The sequence below is a fragment of the Pan troglodytes genome, chromosome 20 (assembly GCF_028858775.2).
Source record: "Pan troglodytes isolate AG18354 chromosome 20, NHGRI_mPanTro3-v2.0_pri, whole genome shotgun sequence".
NCBI classification, from domain to species: Eukaryota; Metazoa; Chordata; class Mammalia; order Primates; family Hominidae; genus Pan; species Pan troglodytes.
In genome coordinates, this window is record NC_072418.2 from 4,163,521 (window position 1) to 4,180,252 (window position 16,732).

The 16,732-nt window shown below is 59.3% G+C and overlaps 1 protein-coding gene and 1 long non-coding RNA gene across 2 annotated transcripts; both read right to left on the minus strand.

The window, feature by feature from the left end:
• Nucleotides 1-9,302: 9,302 nt before the first annotated feature.
• Nucleotides 9,303-10,607, minus strand: LOC134809028 (uncharacterized). Its single transcript, XR_010153510.1, has 2 exons — nt 10,531-10,607; nt 9,303-10,282 (listed from the first exon to the last, which is right to left on the minus strand). It is a non-coding gene; the product is annotated as an uncharacterized LOC134809028 (long non-coding RNA).
• Nucleotides 10,608-11,393: 786 nt separating this feature from the next.
• On the minus strand, nt 11,394-16,134 carry ABHD17A (abhydrolase domain containing 17A, depalmitoylase). The gene is given in 6 exon segments (XM_054673272.2): nt 11,394-11,840; nt 11,923-12,102; nt 14,338-14,532; nt 15,313-15,392; nt 15,395-15,467; nt 15,654-16,134. Coding segments are annotated over 6 exon segments (1,086 nt in total). The 5' UTR covers nt 15,986-16,134; the 3' UTR covers nt 11,394-11,614.
• Between the last annotated feature and the right edge of the window lie 598 nt (nt 16,135-16,732).

Below are 16,732 nucleotides of genomic sequence, written 5' to 3' on the forward strand. Positions count from 1 at the left end.
CGATGGGATGGGCAGGGGTGAGCAGCCTCCAGGGGTGGGCCACATGGCCCCAGGCAGGACCTTCACTGTGAGACTCCACTGTCTGCCCACTCCAGGCATTATCAGGGTTTCAAGTGAGTGGCCTCATCTGCGGGTCATGCCAGCCACTCCACAGGCAGGAGCCCCCAGGTGGGGGCACACAGCCCACACCCCACCCATGAGGCTTCTATTCACGCCCCTAAGCCCCAGGAACACTCAGGCAACCCATGACCCCTGCGGTGAACATGGACAGACCTCCAGCAGTGCCCGGCACAGGGCTCTGTCCTCTCTTCCTTACTCTCTATGACCCTGTAAATTCTCCACCGGGTGCGGTGGCTCACGCCTGGAATGCCAGCACTTTGAGAGGCCAGGGTAGGAGGATCACTTGAAGCTATGAGTTCAAGACCAGCCGGGGCAACGTAATGAAACCCCCAACTCTCCACATTAAAAAATGAGCTGCAGGCCGGGTGCAGTGGCTCACGCCTGTAATCCCAGCACTTTGGGAGGCCAAGGCTGGCAGATCACCTGAGGTCAGGAGTTCGAGACTAGCCTGGCCAATGTGGTGAAATCCCGTCTCTACTAAAAATACAAGAAAAAATTAGCCGGGCCAGGTGGTGGGTACCTGTAATCCCAGCTACTCAGAAGGCTGAGGCAGGAGAATCGCTTGAATCTGGGAGGTGGAGGTTGCAGTGAGTTGAGATCGAGCATTGTACTTCAACCTGGGCGACAAGAGAAAAACTCCATCTCAAAAAAAAAAATTAGCTGGAGGCCAGTCATGGTGGCTCACGCCTGTAATCCCAGCACTTTGGGAGGCCGAGGCAGGCGGATGACCTGAGGTCGAGAGTTCGAGACCAGCCTGACCAACATGAAGAAACCCCATCTCTACTAAAAATACAAAAAAAATTAGCCGGGCCTGGTGGCGCATGCCTGTAATCCCAGCTACTCAGGAGGCTGGGGTAGGAGAATCGCTTGAACCCAGGAGGCGGAGGTTGCAGTGAGCCGAGATCGTGCCTCTGCACTCCAGCCTGGGTGACAAAAGAGAAACTGTCTCAAAAAAAAAAAAAAAAAAATTAGCTGGGCGCAGTGGCCTCACACCTGTAGTCCCAGCTACTCAGGAGGCTAAGGTGGAAGGGTCGCTTGAGCCCAGGAGGTCAAGGCTGCAGTGAGCTGTGATTGCACCACTGGACTCCAGCCTGGGTGACAGAGTGGGACCCTGTCTCAAAAAAAAAAAAAAAAAAAAAAATGGAGTTGTCATTCCCGTTCTACAGATGAAAAAATCAAGACTGGGAGAGGACCGAGAACAGCCGGCCCCTGCTCACAGCTAAGAGGCAGCAGACACTTTGGGGCATCCATAACTCAGCCCCTTCTTTCTTCAAACCTGTTCCTCACCTGTAAATGGGGGCTCATGTCTACCCTTCCCTGACAGCACCCAAGAGGATCGGGGGGGACAGCTCCTCCCAGCCCCAAAGATGGAGCTCCCAAGCCTGAGGGCTATGGAGCAAAGCTCAGCAGGGGACAGACAGCACCCAGGTGTTGCTGGGAGTGGGTCTCTAGCAGGGCAGGAAGAACACAACGGGACTCTCAGAGGGGCCACGGAGCCAGGAACTGGGGCCCTGCCTCAGAGGGCAAAGAACACAGTCTCCCAGAGGACAGAGGTTACATAACCGGGGGTGCACCCACAACATGGATACCCCAAGGTAGGTGAGGGACAAAAACAAGGATGCAGGGCCGGGTGCAGTGACTCACGCCTGTAACCCCAACACTTTAGGGGGCTGAGATGGGAGGACTGCTTGAGCCCAGGAGTTCAAGACCAGCCTGGGCAATATAGTGAGACCCCTGTCTGCACAAAAAAAAATTCAAAACTTACCCAGGCATGGTAGTGCACACCTGTGGTCCCAGCTCTTCGGGAGGCCGAGGCGGGAGGATTGCTTGCGGCCCCGAGGTCCAGGCTGCAGTGAGCTGTGATACACCCCAGCCTGGGCAACAGAGCAAGATCCTGTCTTAAAAATAGTGATAGATTGTCTGGGTGTGGTGGCTCATGCCTGTAATCTCAGCACTTTGGGAGGCCAAGGCGGATGTATCACCTCAGGTCAGGAGTTCAAGAACAGCCTGGTCGACATGATGAAACCCTGTCTCTACTAACAGTACAAAAATTAGCCAGGCGTGGTGGGGGGCCGCCTGTAATCCCAGCTACTCGGGAGGCTGAGGCAAGAGAATTGCTTGAACTGGAGAGGTGGAGGTTACAGTGAGCCAAGATTGTACTACTGCACTCCAGCCTGAGTGACAGCGAGACTCCCTCTCAAATAAATAAAAACAATAATAAATAACAAAGGTGCAGCAGAAGAGGGGGTAATGGGTAAGGACGTGTGTGTGTGTGTGTGTGTGTGCGCGCGCGCGCGCGCATGCACTGGAACTGCCATATCTTCTTAAGACAGTCGGGTCTTTGCTTTGTGATAGTTTTAATATACTTTTCTGTAGTACTCAAACATTTTTTTTTACCATGTGTATTTACTACATGCCTCTGAATGTCAACAGGCATCTAAGCAATGCAATGATGGGCCATTTGTCCTTTCATTTTTAGGCTTTTCTGTGTGAAAATTCATCTTCTAAATAAAACCTCCCCCCACCCCCTGCCCAGTGTGGGCTGGACTGAGGGACTTGCTGCCGCAGAACAGGGCAGGGACAGGAGACGATGGCGATGGGCCCGGGGACATCCAGTGACCCCACCTGCACCAGGGGGCCAAGGTCAACATCAGGGGTGAAGTCGTCGGGGTCTCGGCGACCCCTGCTAGGATGTGAGGAGAAAGGGGCCTCCAGGGGGGTGTCCTGCCCCAAACCCTGTCACCTCAGTGTGACCTCAGGAAGACAGGCAAACCCAGATTAGGGCATTATTTTTGTTGATTTTTTTTTTTTTTTTTTTTTTTTTTTTTTTGAGACAGAGTCTCACTGTTACCCAGGCTGGAGTGCAGTGACACGATCTCGGCTCACTGCAGCCTCTGCCTCCCAGGTTTCAGCGATTCTCCTGCCTCAGCCTCCTAGGTAGCTGGGGATTACAGGTGCCCACCACCACACCGGGCTTTTTTTTTTTTTTTTTTTTGGAGATAGAGTTTCGCTCTTGTTGTCCAGGCTGCACTGCAATGGCACAATCTCGGCTCATTGCAAACTCCCTCCTGGGTTCAAGCAATTCTCCAGCCTTGGCTTCCCGAGTAGCTGCGATTACAGGCATATACCACCATGCCCAGATAATTTTTGTACTTTTACTAGAAACAGGGTTTCATCATGTTGACCGGGCTGGTCTTGAACCCCTGACCTCAGGTGATCCACCCACCTCAGCCTCCGAAAGTGCTAGGATTATAGGCGTGAGCCACCGCACCCGGCCGATGAGGGGACGTTTTACAGAACACTTGAGCAGGCCTCCTCAAGACTGTCAAAGTCATTAAAGACAAGGAAAGCCTGAAGAACCAAGATAGACTTTTAAGAGACTCAAGAGACGTAAGGATGAAATGCCATGTGGGACCCTGGATGGGGGCCGGGCCAGGAAAGGAAAAGACTTTGGGGGAAAACAGGAAGCTGGAACAGAGAGCCCGGGGTTTCACTGTCAGAGCTGTACCCATGTTAATTTCCTGGCTTTAGCCAGGGGTGATGACTCACACCCGTAATCCCAGCACTTAGAGAGGCCGAGACAGGTGGATCACTTGAGGTCAGGAGTTCGAAACCAGCCTGGCCAACATGGTGAAACCCCATCTCTACTAAAAATACAAAAAAAATTAGCCAGGTGTGGTGGTGGGCGCCTGTAATCCCAGCTACTCAGGAGGCTGAGGCAGGAAAATCACTTGATCCCAGGAGGCAGAGGTTGCAGTGAACCAAGATCACACCACTGCACTCCAGCCTGTGTGAAAGAGTGAAACTCCAGCTCAATAAAAAAAGAAAATGTTCTGGTTTTGACGGGGTGTTACCACAAGGGAAGCCAGTGAAGGGTTGATGGGATTCTCTGCACCACCCATGCAGCTCTTCTGTAGACCTCAAACTATTCCAAAATAAAAAATGTTTTATTGTTGTCTTTAAGATGAGATTTCACTGTTGCCCAGGCTGGAGTGCAGTGGAGCAATCATAGCTTACTGCAGCCTCTACCTCCTGGGTTCCAGTGATCCTCACACCTCAGCTTCCCAAGTAACTGGGACCACAGGTGCACACCGCCATGCCCGACTAAATTTTTTAAATTTCATTTTCTAGAGATAGGGTCTTACTTTTGCTGCCCAGGCTGATCTCCAACTTCTGGGCTCAAACAATCCTCCTGCTTTGGCCTCCCAAAGTGCTAGGACTACAGGCGTGAGCCACCACACCCAACCCAAGATAAATACTTTTTCTTTTTTTTTTTTTTTTGAGACGGAGTCTCCCTCTGTCGCCAGGCTGGAGTACAGTGGTGCAATCTCGGCTCACTGCAACCTCTGACTCTCTGGTTCAAGTGATTCTCCTGCCTCAGCCTCCTGAGTAGCTGGGATAACAGGCACGTGCCACCACACCCGGCTAATTTTGTATTTTTAGTAGAGACGGGGTTTCTCCACGTTGGCCAGGCTGGTCTCGAACTGCTGACCTCATGATCTGCCCGCCTCGGCCTCCCAAAGTGCTGGGATTACAGGCGTGAGCCACCACACCCAGCCGAAACTTACTTTTTAAACAAATATGAAAAGTGGATGTGGGGGTGACTGGATTGAATAATAATAATGACAATGGCAGCACGGCAGCAGCTCACATTTGCAGCACTGCTTGGAGTTGCTTTAAAGTCCACTCTTAGAAAGGCACCCAGGAAATACTCCTAAGGGCCAGGGATGGTGGCTCATGACTGTAATCCCAGCACTTTGGAAGGCCAAGGTGGGAGAATCGCTTAAGGCCAGGAGTTCGAGACCAGCCTGGGCAACAAAGCAAGACTGCATTTCTACACAAAATACAATTAGCCAAGTGTGGTGACGTGTGCCTGTGGTCCCAGGTAATTGGGAGGCTGAGGTGGGAGGATCACTCGAGCCTAGGACTGGGAGGTTGGGGCTGCAGGGAGCCATGATCACACCACTACACTCCAGCCCAGGTAACAGGGTGACAGTCTGACCCAAAAAAAAGAAAGAAAAAAAGAAAGATTCCTGATTCCTGGCCTGGCGTGGTGGCTCACGCCTGTAATCCCAGCACTTTGGGAGGCAGAGGCGGGCAGGTCACCTGAGGTCAGGAGTTTCAGACCAGCTTGGCCAACATGGTGAAACCCCGTCTCTACTAAAAATACAAAAATTAACCAGGCGTGGTGGCACGCGCCCGTAATCCCAGCTACTCGGGAGGCTGAGGCAGGAGAATCACTTGAACCCAGGAGGCGGAGATTGCTGTAAGCCAAGATTGCACCACTGCACTCCAGCCTGGGCCACAGAGTGAGACTCTGTCTCAAAAAAAAGAAAAAAGAAAGATCCGTAAGGAAGAGTGCATAGGGCTGTGCACTGTACTGCTAGTAACAGAAAAAACAGGGAATGGACCCCAGTGTCAGCAGCGGGGTCACAGAGACCCTGAGGCTGCTGGAGAATCAGGCAGAACCGTCAGTCCTGCTGCAGAGCCTCACGGATGGGGTGGCAAAAGCAAGCTTCACAGTAAAGCCTGTGCCCCAGACATGGCCTCAATTCTCCGTGTGTTGTCACCTGTACCCACAGGCTGTTTATTCACGGATGACCTTTGCCAACCTGTGGAAGCCACCTCCCGACAGGCCTGCAGGGACCCGGGGCCGTAGCAGGAGGGACCGGACGGGCTGCGGAGGTGGCCATGAGGCCTGCTGAGGACGCACTCAGCGGTCTGTGCCACCCATTTGAGTATCTGACGGTGTGACCCTGACCTCTCCCGGTGATCCTGATTGTCGACAAAATCCTCAAGTCCCCACCCCCCCGGGGCTGGCGCTCCTGCAGGACACTGTGGTCTGGCAATAAAGCCTTTATTTACATTACTGCGTGTGTTGCATTATGTGACCAAAACGCCGACCCCCAAAGCCACTCGGTGTATTTCTGTGTTAAGGCGTTAAATCACTTACCATGGTCCAGTCCAGGGGGGCCGCCACGCACGGTGGGGGGTGGGGGGGCAGCTGCAAGCTCCTGGGGGACAGAAGACAAGGTTCCACCAGCCAGGTGGGAAGGTGGGGCAGCAGCTGCCACCCTCCAACCGGAGGACACAGCGAGGTCACCCTGCTGGCCGACTGCAAGGAAGCCCCTGCGTGGGGTCCTGCAGGGAGCATCTCTGGGGTCCACGGCCTCCATGCTAGGAGCTGCTGCAGGGACACCAAGGCCTCCTCCATCCTGCACAGGGTGGGCAGCAGGGGCAGGATCCGGCTGGCATTTCCTTTCCCGTGCGAATCCCCCGCCCCCTGCACCCCCAGCCTCTCCTCAGCAGGACTGCAGGGCCAGGGCCGGGGATTTTATCTGCTCGGAGCCGGGAGGGGACCAGGACCCCCAGGCACCCCGCTTCCTTGGCCTCCCAAAGATGATGAAAAGCTTCCGTAAGAGCTTTCCTCCTTGAACAGGGTCGGACAGGTGGTGGTGGTTTTTCGTTGTTTTTTTAAGATGGAGTCTTGCTCTGTTGCCCAGGCTGGAGTGCAGTGGCGCAATCTTGGCTCACTGCAACCTCTGCCCCCTGGGTTCAAGCGATTCTCCTGCCTCAGCCTCCCGAGTAGCTGGGACTACAGGCGCACGCCACCATGCCAGCTAATTTTTGTACTTTTTTAGTAGAGACAGGGTTTCACCATGTTGGTCAGGCTGGTCTCGACCTCCTGACCTCAGGTCATCCACCGCCTCGGCCTCCCAGAGTGCTGGGATTACAGGCGTGAGCCACCGCGCCCGGCCTAGTGGTAGGGTTTCAGGGCGCTCTGCTAACAGCCACAGGCTTCACATAAAGCACCCCGCCTGGGCCTGTTCCCTCCGTGAGGCTATTGGGGAGGGTGGGTCCCAGAGTCGCGCTCTTATCCTCCACGGACACACACACTGCCTGTTCTGAGCTCCGCTTCCGGCTGGGTGCTGGGGAGAGAATAGGCTCTGGTCTGGCGGGAGGTGCTCGCTGTCTGGCCAGGCAGATGTGTGTCCCGGGACCTTATTTCTGAGCCACCTGTGCTGTCGTGGCTGGGAGACGCCGAGTGCCGAGGGAGCGCGGGCCTGGCCGGGGTCTCGGCTACTTCTCTCGGTGGGGAAGCAGGGACAGTCACCCCAGCAGCCCAGAGTCGTTGTGAAGATCGACGTGGCCCATGGCCGGAGCCCGGAACCAGGAGGGAAGTGGGACCAGGGGCTTGTGCTGGCCCCTGGGCCGCTCTGATACCAGTTGGGCGCCCGCTGGATGGACTCCCAGTTAACAAGGCGGCCCTGCACTCCCACCTTGATCCTGACACCCGGACTCAGAGGTGGACAGGCAGGTGCCTGCCATAGGGGAGGAAAGAGGAGGCGCCTGCTCCCAGAGGCCCCACCTCAGGTCACGGCCACCACAGGCCAAGAGGACAGAATCACAGCCAAGCAGGGATGGTCTCCATCCTCTTCCAGAACCCCAGAGGGCCCTCAGGTCATGCAGAACAGAGCCAGCCGGGTGGGTCCCACCAGCCTGGCATTAATGGGACGACGGATGAATGCAGCCACAGCATCATAAGAGCTTGGTCAGCCGCCCACACACACATGCTGGGACCCCATGAATGCCAGTCGGGGCTGACAGGCCACTGGTCCCCTGGGGAGCAGCTTGAGGGTGCACAGCCCTGGGCACCGCCCCAGAGCTGACCCACTGGAAGGGCCTAGCCCACATCTCAGGCAAGCCTCTGCCACACCCACAGCCATGCTCCAGCCACTGGCCCTGGGCAGGGTCTGCCCTCCCCCCGGGCTCCGGGTACCAGAGTGGGCCTAGGCCACAGGGTCACCTGGCTGGTGTCTGTCCCGTCACCCAGGGCCCCGTGCTGGGGTGTACCAGGAGCAGGTGACACAGGGTGGACCAGAGACTCAGCCCCCAGGCGCCCTACCCAGGAGAACGCTGCTGCAGGGCTTGAACAAGTGTGTCCTGGAAAATCCACAAAATGGAGAACGGGAAGTTGGCCCTACTCCCAGGTGGCCTGGCCCCGGGCCATACCAAGTGGGAGGTGGGGAGAGCGCGCATCCTGGAATAGAGTGCTGGCCTCCCCTGTCGCCACCCCTGCGGGGTCCTCCCGGGTCCCAAGAGCAGGGGGTGGTGGGGAGAGGCCGAGGGTGGAAGTTGGCCTGACAGCCTGGAGCCTGAAGGCCCGGACTCAGTTTACCCCATGTGAGAGGGACAGGCAGAGGGAACACAGACGTGTACGCTGAAGGCGTCTGGGCGCCCTGCCGAAGCCTCGGTGCTGAGTTCGCAGCAGCTTGAGAATGGGGCTGCCTGAAACCAAGGCCAGCATCGCGCACCGTGAGTATCCACAGCCCGCAGGGAGGGAGGGGCGGCCCCAAATACTTCGATTTCCAAAATCCTCTTCACCACAGTGTCTTGTGGAACTAGTACCACATGGATCAGATGAAGTCGTCAACTATTTTAAGATGAGAATTTTATCTCAGTTTGATCTGTAAATCTAAGAATCTAAGCAATCTCAATGTTTTCAAAGAAGATCACGGTGGGAGAACCAGATAAACTTGCCTGCTGTTCAGGAGAAAAAAGAAACGTGCAAAATAATGCAAGGAGGCGGGGCCTCCGGACACGAGGTCAGGAAGACAATGGGGTTCTGGAAAACTGGGATAAGAGTCTAGGGAACAGACCCAAATCTACTTGCCATGAAGACAGCACTTCAGTGGGGAAAAGAATGCTTTTTTGGGAAATAAAGTTGGGACAATTTGTGGAAAAAAAGTTTTGCTTCCTACCTTACTCCTTACCAGGAATACTTTCTAAAATTAGACATAAGCATTTAAATATATGGGGGGAAAAAAACCCCACTACATTTCTAGAAGAAAATCTCAAATGTTTTATGATCTTACAGCGGAGAAGATATTCCTGAGATGACACAAAAATGCAGGAGCCGTAAAGAGAAAAAAACTAATGACCAGTAACAATTTTAGATGCTTGGCTTAAAGAAAAAAATACCCACAAAGTCAAAGACTAATGACAGATAGAAAAAAGAAACACTTCCGGGTCAGCCGAGAAATGGTATTCAGCAATAAATGTGTCAGAGTCCAAAAAAAAAAAAAAAACACTTCTACTAGACAGAAAGCGAATTTCCTTAATCTGTAAAGTGCAGCTAGAAACCACCACCATCCACCCAACAGAAAAACGAGCCAAGAAGATAAAATACAAATGGCTTTTAAATAGTCAAACGTTTATAATAAACATATTTTCCAATCTCGAAACGACTGTCAGTGGTAACAATGATCAACGTAACATAGATGTAACAGTAACATTACGACGTTCGACGATACTTACAGGAAACACAACGCTACAGTGAAAACTATCTCACGCCTACCAGGTCTGCCAAATCCAGCTTGGGCAAGGGTGTCACCGGCCCCCTCTTATGCTGGTGGGGGAGGGCAATTTGGTACCACCCCTTTAGGGGCCCTCGCACTTCTGCACCAAGGAATTTAACCTAAGAAAATAGGCCGACTTGGGCAAAAAACGGTTTGTACAAGGAATACTCAAGCTAGCATTGTTCGTTATAAAAGACAGCAAAAACCCTAAATTTCTACAGGAAAGGGGATAAATTCTGGTGCTATAAAACTCCGTTTCCGGATGAATCCCACCTGTATCTGAATGCATGGGGCGCTCTCCGAGCTACGTTAAGTATAAGGGCCCCAATTAAAGTAACTGACCTTTTGCAGAAACGCACGTAGATGTTCCTGCATAGACTTTCTTGGTAGACACGTAAGAAACGGGTTTCCCTCTGCCCCAGGGGAGAACTGAGCCTTGGAGGTTAGGACTGGGAAAAACACATCAAGTCTTCACCAAATACCCTTTCAGGCTCCTTGAATTTTCTACTCTGTGCACCTGAACACACTTTTGTTCTCTTGCAAGCAGTTGCTTTGCACCGGAGGCAATGAAGACACGGCGGAGTCCCAGCTCGCAGGGAGCTCAGGTTCTGACGGCTTCAGAGGACAACACGCTCTGGACCAGCGCAGCGCCCAAGGGTCAGCGGCAGCAGCGAGCAGGGGGCACGGGATGCGGGGAGGCTCTTCGGGAGGCATGAAAGGCAGACGTGTTCCGAAACGTGAGCCGCGCTGGGGGGCACGACGCACGACCGGGGACAGAAGGAAGACACTGCGGTCGCAAAGCCCTGGCCGTGCAAAGGCCCCGTGGTCAGCCAGGAGCCCAGGCGTCCCCTGCTCTAGCGAGGTTTCCTTCCGAACGTCCCGTAGCACCGCTTACCACGGAACGGCGGGAGCTGCCTCGCAGCCCCGACCCCGCGGCGGCCCCCACGCGCCCACGAGGAACTCGAGGTCGAGGGAAGGAGTGAGAGCGGCCGGAAAGGGGCAGGGCCGAGCCGGACCGGTACCTGGCTGGGTCCCAGCGGCCGCCACTTACCACCGAGGCCGCCTCTTCGTCCACAGCCTGACGCCAGCCACCGCCGCCGCCGTCTCCACTTCCGCACGCACGCCGCCACTTCCGCTTCCGTCCGTGCTGCGGCCCCATACGAGACGCAGCGCCTTCTCGCGCCCAGACTGAAGCACCGCCCCCCCCTTAAAGGGGCCGCGGACTAGAGCTAGCTGGATGCAGCTTGGGGTCCCGGCCTCGCCACCGCCTGGTCGCGCGACACAGGGTGAACCCTGCCCAACCCTAAGGTGGACAACAGGCCACCGGTTCCCGAGTCCTCCCGGTCCTAAGCCTTCTGCCCTAGAGATCGTAGGAACTCTTCTCGTGATCCCAGCTCCAGTGTCGGCTCCCTCTTCCAGGGGAGACCCTCGGGACCCAAGCACCTGCCACCGCCCTCTGCTGGACCCCAGCTTCGCCATCTACGAAGGAAGCGGCCTGCCCGAGCTCTGGGGTCCGTCAAGCGCGGCACCTCAGGACCCAGAGTGCGCTGTCCTGGCCCCTCTGCAGTAGGACTGACGGGAAGCTGTCGAGGGGGCAGTCCCGCGATGGCAGCAGGGCCCCCACGCCTGGCGTCCTCATCGCGCCCACCCAGCAGGGCTCACCAGCCTCCCTAGGAAGCAGGCAGGGGTCCTGGGCTCAAACGCTCCCCCACCCATCATCGCCCAGGCAACCAGCTCCCTAAGGGCTCCCCGGACTAGACAGAGACCCACCCCGCTTCCGCAGAGTAAAACCTGTAAGGGGGTCCGTGCCGACCTCTCCTAGGGACTCAGGGACGAAACCTGGGAACCCCGGCCCCCTTTCGAGCTCGCTGAACGCTCGAGTGAGTAGAGCCATGAAAGGAAGGAGAGCAGCCCTAAAATTTTAAATCTTTAATTTCCGTTTTCACGTATTTTCTTCTTGCTTCCAAAAGGAAAGGAGTGCGTAGCTCTGTTGCCTGTACATCGTCCACAGCCCCTGGGTCGGGGCGGGGTCCCCTGGGCCGCCCGGGGGGTCCACATGCAGCCCCTGGGGGGCCGGCGCGGGGTGAGGTCCGGGGGCCGCCTTATTGCTGAGGTCCGGCCGGTTGGGGCCGCCGCTAGGCGCGCTGGCTGGGCAGCTCCTGGGAGATGAAGCGACGCAGGCGCTCCAGGTACTGGCTGTAGAGCTCGATGTCGTTGTGCCCGGCGCCCTCCACCCACAGCGGCTCCACCGCCTTGGGGCAGCGCTCGTAGAGCGCCAGCCCGTGCGAGAAGTCGATCACCTCGTCCTCCGTGCCGTGGATGATGAGCACGGGCGACGTGATCTTGGACACCTTCTCGATGCTGCGGCAGGGGCGTGGAGCGGGTGAGACTTCGCGCCCGGCCCGGGCCCCGCCCCGCCCCCGTCCCCGCCCGGGCTGCTCACTTAGGGAAGGCGTCGAAGCAGTAGGTCTTCTTGGTGTCGGGGAAGGCGACGCGCATGCCCGAGGTGAGCGGCGAGTGCAGCACCACCGCGGCACACTCGTAGCGCGAGGCCAGGTCCACGGTGGGCACCGTGCCGATGCTCTGCCCGTACAGGATGATGCTGTCCGGGCTGATGCCGTACCTGGCGGCGCCGGAGCAGGGTCAGCCGCGGCCTCCGACGCGCGCGCACCCTTCCCACCAGCGGGCGTCCCCGGGCCCAGCTCCGGATGCGACCCTCCAGTCTCCCCACTCAGCCAAGTCAGTGGGTCAGGCCCAGGCTCCACACCAGTCCCGAGGGCCACCCCCAGCCCCCAACACCGCGGCAGTGGGCGAAGCCAGCGGCCCCGCCCCGTTCCCTGCGCTGCCGTCACTGGCGTTTCCCAGCTAGGATCTGCAGGGATCCCGCCTACGGAGTGCCCCTGGGGCGGGGGTAGGGGAGGCCCTGGCGCCTCTCCTCCTCCTGGTCACCCCTAGGTGCACACTGGGAACTGTGTGGCCCCCACATCCTGAATGCTTCACGCCTTCCTGCCCGGGTTAGAAAGCCGTTCCTGGTGCACTGGCCAGGACAGCGGACACTCTTCCTCCCTGCAGCCCTTGCCCACCCCCTTGGCCATGAGGAATTCAGGCAGCTGTGTCCCCAAATGTCTCCACCCAATTTTGGACTCTCGGAGTCCCCACGCCCAATGAGATGCCAGTGCAACCCAGGTCAGCATCGAGGGTGGTGGCTGCGGAGGTGGCACCCCCTCCCACCAGCACCTTCCCTTGGGAGTGGACAAGTCCTCGGCCACCTCAGCACCACCAGCTCCCACCCAGGGCCACCCCCACCCCCAGGTCATTGGTGTGTGGCCCCTGACCCAGCTGATCCAGCACCAGTTACAAGGCCTCCTCGTGCCCAGTCCCAAGCAGGCGGGACCCACCTGCCACCCTGCCCATGCCGGGACCCCACAACTCTCCTCCCACACGCTCTAGGCTCTGATCCCAGGCAGATGCCCTCTTGCAAGGCAGGAGCATGGGCAGGTGTGCGTCCCCTCTGCCTGGCATTCGGACTCCACCAGCAGGGCTGTCCCCGTCCCTGGCCTGGAATCCCAGCCTCCTGGCAGCACTCCACAGCTCACCACTCACCCATGCCCCAAAGGATGCTGCCTGGCTTGTACCTGTGGCCCCAGCTCTGCCTCGGCCTCCCTGGCCTGCTCCCTGGCAGCCATGGTCAGTAGTGTGCTGAGCCAGCCCAGCCCTGCCACCTGCTACAGGCAGGAGCCCCCAGCTGCCACCTGGACGTCACCACTCAAACGAACAGGACACATCCCCAGTGGAGGCCCTGGGCACGCTCTGGCCTCCCCCTCACAGCTCTGGGCCTAGGTTCCTGCAGGACAAAGTGGCAGCAGGACAGATGGCCTGAGACAGAGCTCAGAGCTGGCCATGGCGGGTGTGACTCTGCCAGTGGCCCAGGCAGTAGAGACAGGAGGGGCCAAGGAAGTCGCATGAAGTGGTGATTGGTGTCAGCGTCCCACACTGCTGGGAGGCCCCCAGAGCCAGGGTGGTGCCAGGGGACCAGCTCCCAGGCCCACTGCAGGGACTGCCTGCATATCACCAAGGCAACGACGACCCCACCTCCCTAGGGCCTCTGACTTCTCAGAGCTGTGCCTGGTCCCTGCGGGAGCAGGTCAGACCAGTGGGCTGGGCAGGGCCAGGACGAGACAGCCCCAGTGGATGTCGAGCAGGAAAAGCCACCAGAGGCCCACCCGGGTCTCCTCGTCCAAAGCAGCACTGGCCCGGGCGGTGCTCAAACACCGGTGAAGGGCCCAGGCAAGCGCAGGGCTGGGGACGTGGATGACTAGGAGGGCTGGATCTGGAATCGAGGCTGGCCCAGACCTCGGATGTGTGCTGCAGGTCTGCACCTTACCCTGTAGGCCCTGCCCCAGGATGGCCAAGCTCCGCAGCCACAGGGCCTCATGGGCCAGGCCTCCGGACCTGGATGCAGCAGCCTCGCCTCACTTGGCCCCAAGTGCTGCCTCGGCCGATGGGCTCCCAGCCACACGTGCACAGACCCCCAGACCACCACCCACTCCCTCCCGCCAGGTGGCATCCACGCCCCTGTGACAAGCTCAGCCCCTTCCCATCCTCAGGCCAGGGGTTCCCAGGGAGCCTGGCTCCACAGGCCAGGGTGTGGGAGGACCGCCTGGCCACACCTCAGCCATGTGGAGGTGGCACCTGCACACCCAAGCTCGCCTGTCCGGCTCTCTGGCCCTGTGCATCCACTGTGGCTCCCCTTCTGCAGGGCCGCCCACCTTCCTCCCAGGGAAGCCCGCCCCCCGGCCCCCCGCCTGGTCCCCTGTTGGGTGTGCCCAGGCTGAGCTGCCCCCAGGGTCGCCCTCACCTGGTGCGCAGGGCCTGCCAGGCGGCGTCGATATCGGCATAGAGGTTCCTCTCGGAAGGCCTGCCCGAGCTGGCACCGTAGCCGGAGTAGTCGTAGGAGAAGATGTTGCAGTGGAGGCGGGAGCCCAGGCCAATGTAGAAGCTGCTCATCTGGCCCAGGTCCACGGCATTGCCGTGCGAGAAGAGGACCGTGTACCTGGGACAGGCCGAGAAGGGCCGTTCACATCCTCGCCCCCAGCGCCCAGCTGCAGGGCAGGAGGATGCGTAGTGACAGCCCACCCCGGTGGCCAGCCATGCCCAGTGCCTCATTTACTCCCCTCCCAAGGGGGCCAGAAGCCAGTGAATGGAGAGGGGAGGCTACGACAGCACGGCTCCATCTCCGAGGGTTCCCCATGGGGAGAGGACAGGACAGCTGGCAGGGGGACAGGCAGCCTGGGCTGCAGAGGCCAGCCAGGGAGCCTCAGGATTCCCATCTGTGAAGCGGGACACTGGGACCATCGGTCACATCCTCTCTCAGGGCAGACTCGCAGTGTGTGCTCAGATACTGCAGGCTTCGCTGCCCTTCCTCCTGGAAGAACCTGGACCCCCGGGGATGGAGCGCACAGGCCCACCTTTCAGGACCTTCCCAGGGGGGCCCACGCTGCTGCTGGCAGGGCTATCTGCCCTCCCCTCACAGAATGGTGCCCTCACTGTTGGGGGACAACTGGACCCCACCCCTGCCCCCAACAAGCAAATGCGGCCAATCTCTGCTCACACTCACGCAGCCCCTCCTGGCCCACCACCCTGCCCAAGCCCCAAGGCTGTGCTGCAAGGCCTGTCTGCTTCCCAGCACGGGAGCTGCCCCAGGTGGTGCCAGGAGCAGGTGGCCAGGCTGGCCCTGCCATGGACTGCTTCCTCCAGTTCCCCCAGGCCCCCACCTAGCCCAGCCAGAAGGTAAAGGCTCGCCCTCTGGACTCAGATCTGGTCAGAAACCCACCTGGCGAGAAGGTGGATGTACCCGCAGGCCAGGGTGGCCCCTGTGCCCCAGCTCTCGCCCAGCAGGCAACCACCAGGCGCGCTGGGTTGTTGGAGTCGCCCAGCCTGCCCACCCATGCCAGCTGGGGATGGCCTCCCTGAGCCTGGTGTCCTTGTCTGCGAGAGAAAATTGCCAGAGGGACGAGGCCGGCCTGACGGGGGATACCACCCTTGCTGGCTGGATGGCCCTTCACAGCAGGCTCGGGCCCTCGGGGGCACCACCAACCACACCAAGCACCCCAGGCAGAAACGGGAGCCCCAAGAACAGGGTGACCCAGCCCAGGCGGGGCCACAGCTGCTCACCTGGCACCAGGCACGCAGCGAACATACATGCAGGAGACGCGGTTGCCGCGGGCGCTCTTGGTGGGGAAGACCTCGATGGTGTCCAGCTCGCGCTGGCTGTACTGGAAGTCGGCACGCTCCGTCAGGTGCAGCTTCCAGCGCCCGGGTGCGCCCGAGGAGGCCCGCAGGGTCCCCAAGGGGGCGGCCCCGGCCCCACCAGGCCCCGGCTCGGGCTCAGGCACCAGGGAGTAGGTGGCCTCCGGCGGCAGGAAGGCGAGCTTGGCAGCGATGCGGCCGGGGCAGGGCGGGCAGCAGAAGAGGCAGCAGAGCTCACTCAGCGACAGCCCGTTCATGGCGGGCGCCGCCCGGGCCGGGCCTCCACCGGGGCCCCCGCCAACAACGCCACCCGGCCTGGCCCGGCAGGGGAGGGGTGGGGGTGCTCCGAGTCGCGGGCAGGGGGGAGAGTGCCCCCCCAGCTACCGCCCCAGACAGCAGCCCCGTTAGGAGGCCAGGGCCCAGCCCCATCGCGGTCCAAGCCGAGCCCCAGGGAGCCTCGCAACCACAGGTCTCCATGTCGTGCCGTGGGAAGCCCTGCGGGGGAACAGTGACATGTGGGGTCCTTTGGGGGTGCCACAGTCCAGCTGGGCACCCCCGGGAGGCGGGGCATCCACCCGTGCCAGGGGGCGGCATGGGCCCGGGGCCTGTCAGTCCCCATCCCCTCGGCCCTCCCCACGGCCTGTCAGGCACGGCACCCTACAGTTCAGGGGACCCCGATTCAGCCCCCTCTCCACAGGATGAAGGAACTCCCACCTTCCCTGAGCTGGCGATCACCACCTCTTGCCATGTGAGTACAGCCATGGCATGCGGGGCATGCAGGGGATATGACCCCAGCCCCGCCCACGCCCCCGAAACGCCCAGCTCCAGCACCAGGGAAACCCCATGCGCCAGGACTCGGTCCGCACTGCTGCCCACTCCCTCCCCCGGCCCATCTCTACCACCCTATGGGTGACGGGCCGCTGAGGCAAGGACAGAGCTCGGACTGAAGGGACCCACGAGGGACCCGAACAGGCCCCGCTACGTGAGCGTGCACAGGCGCCGGG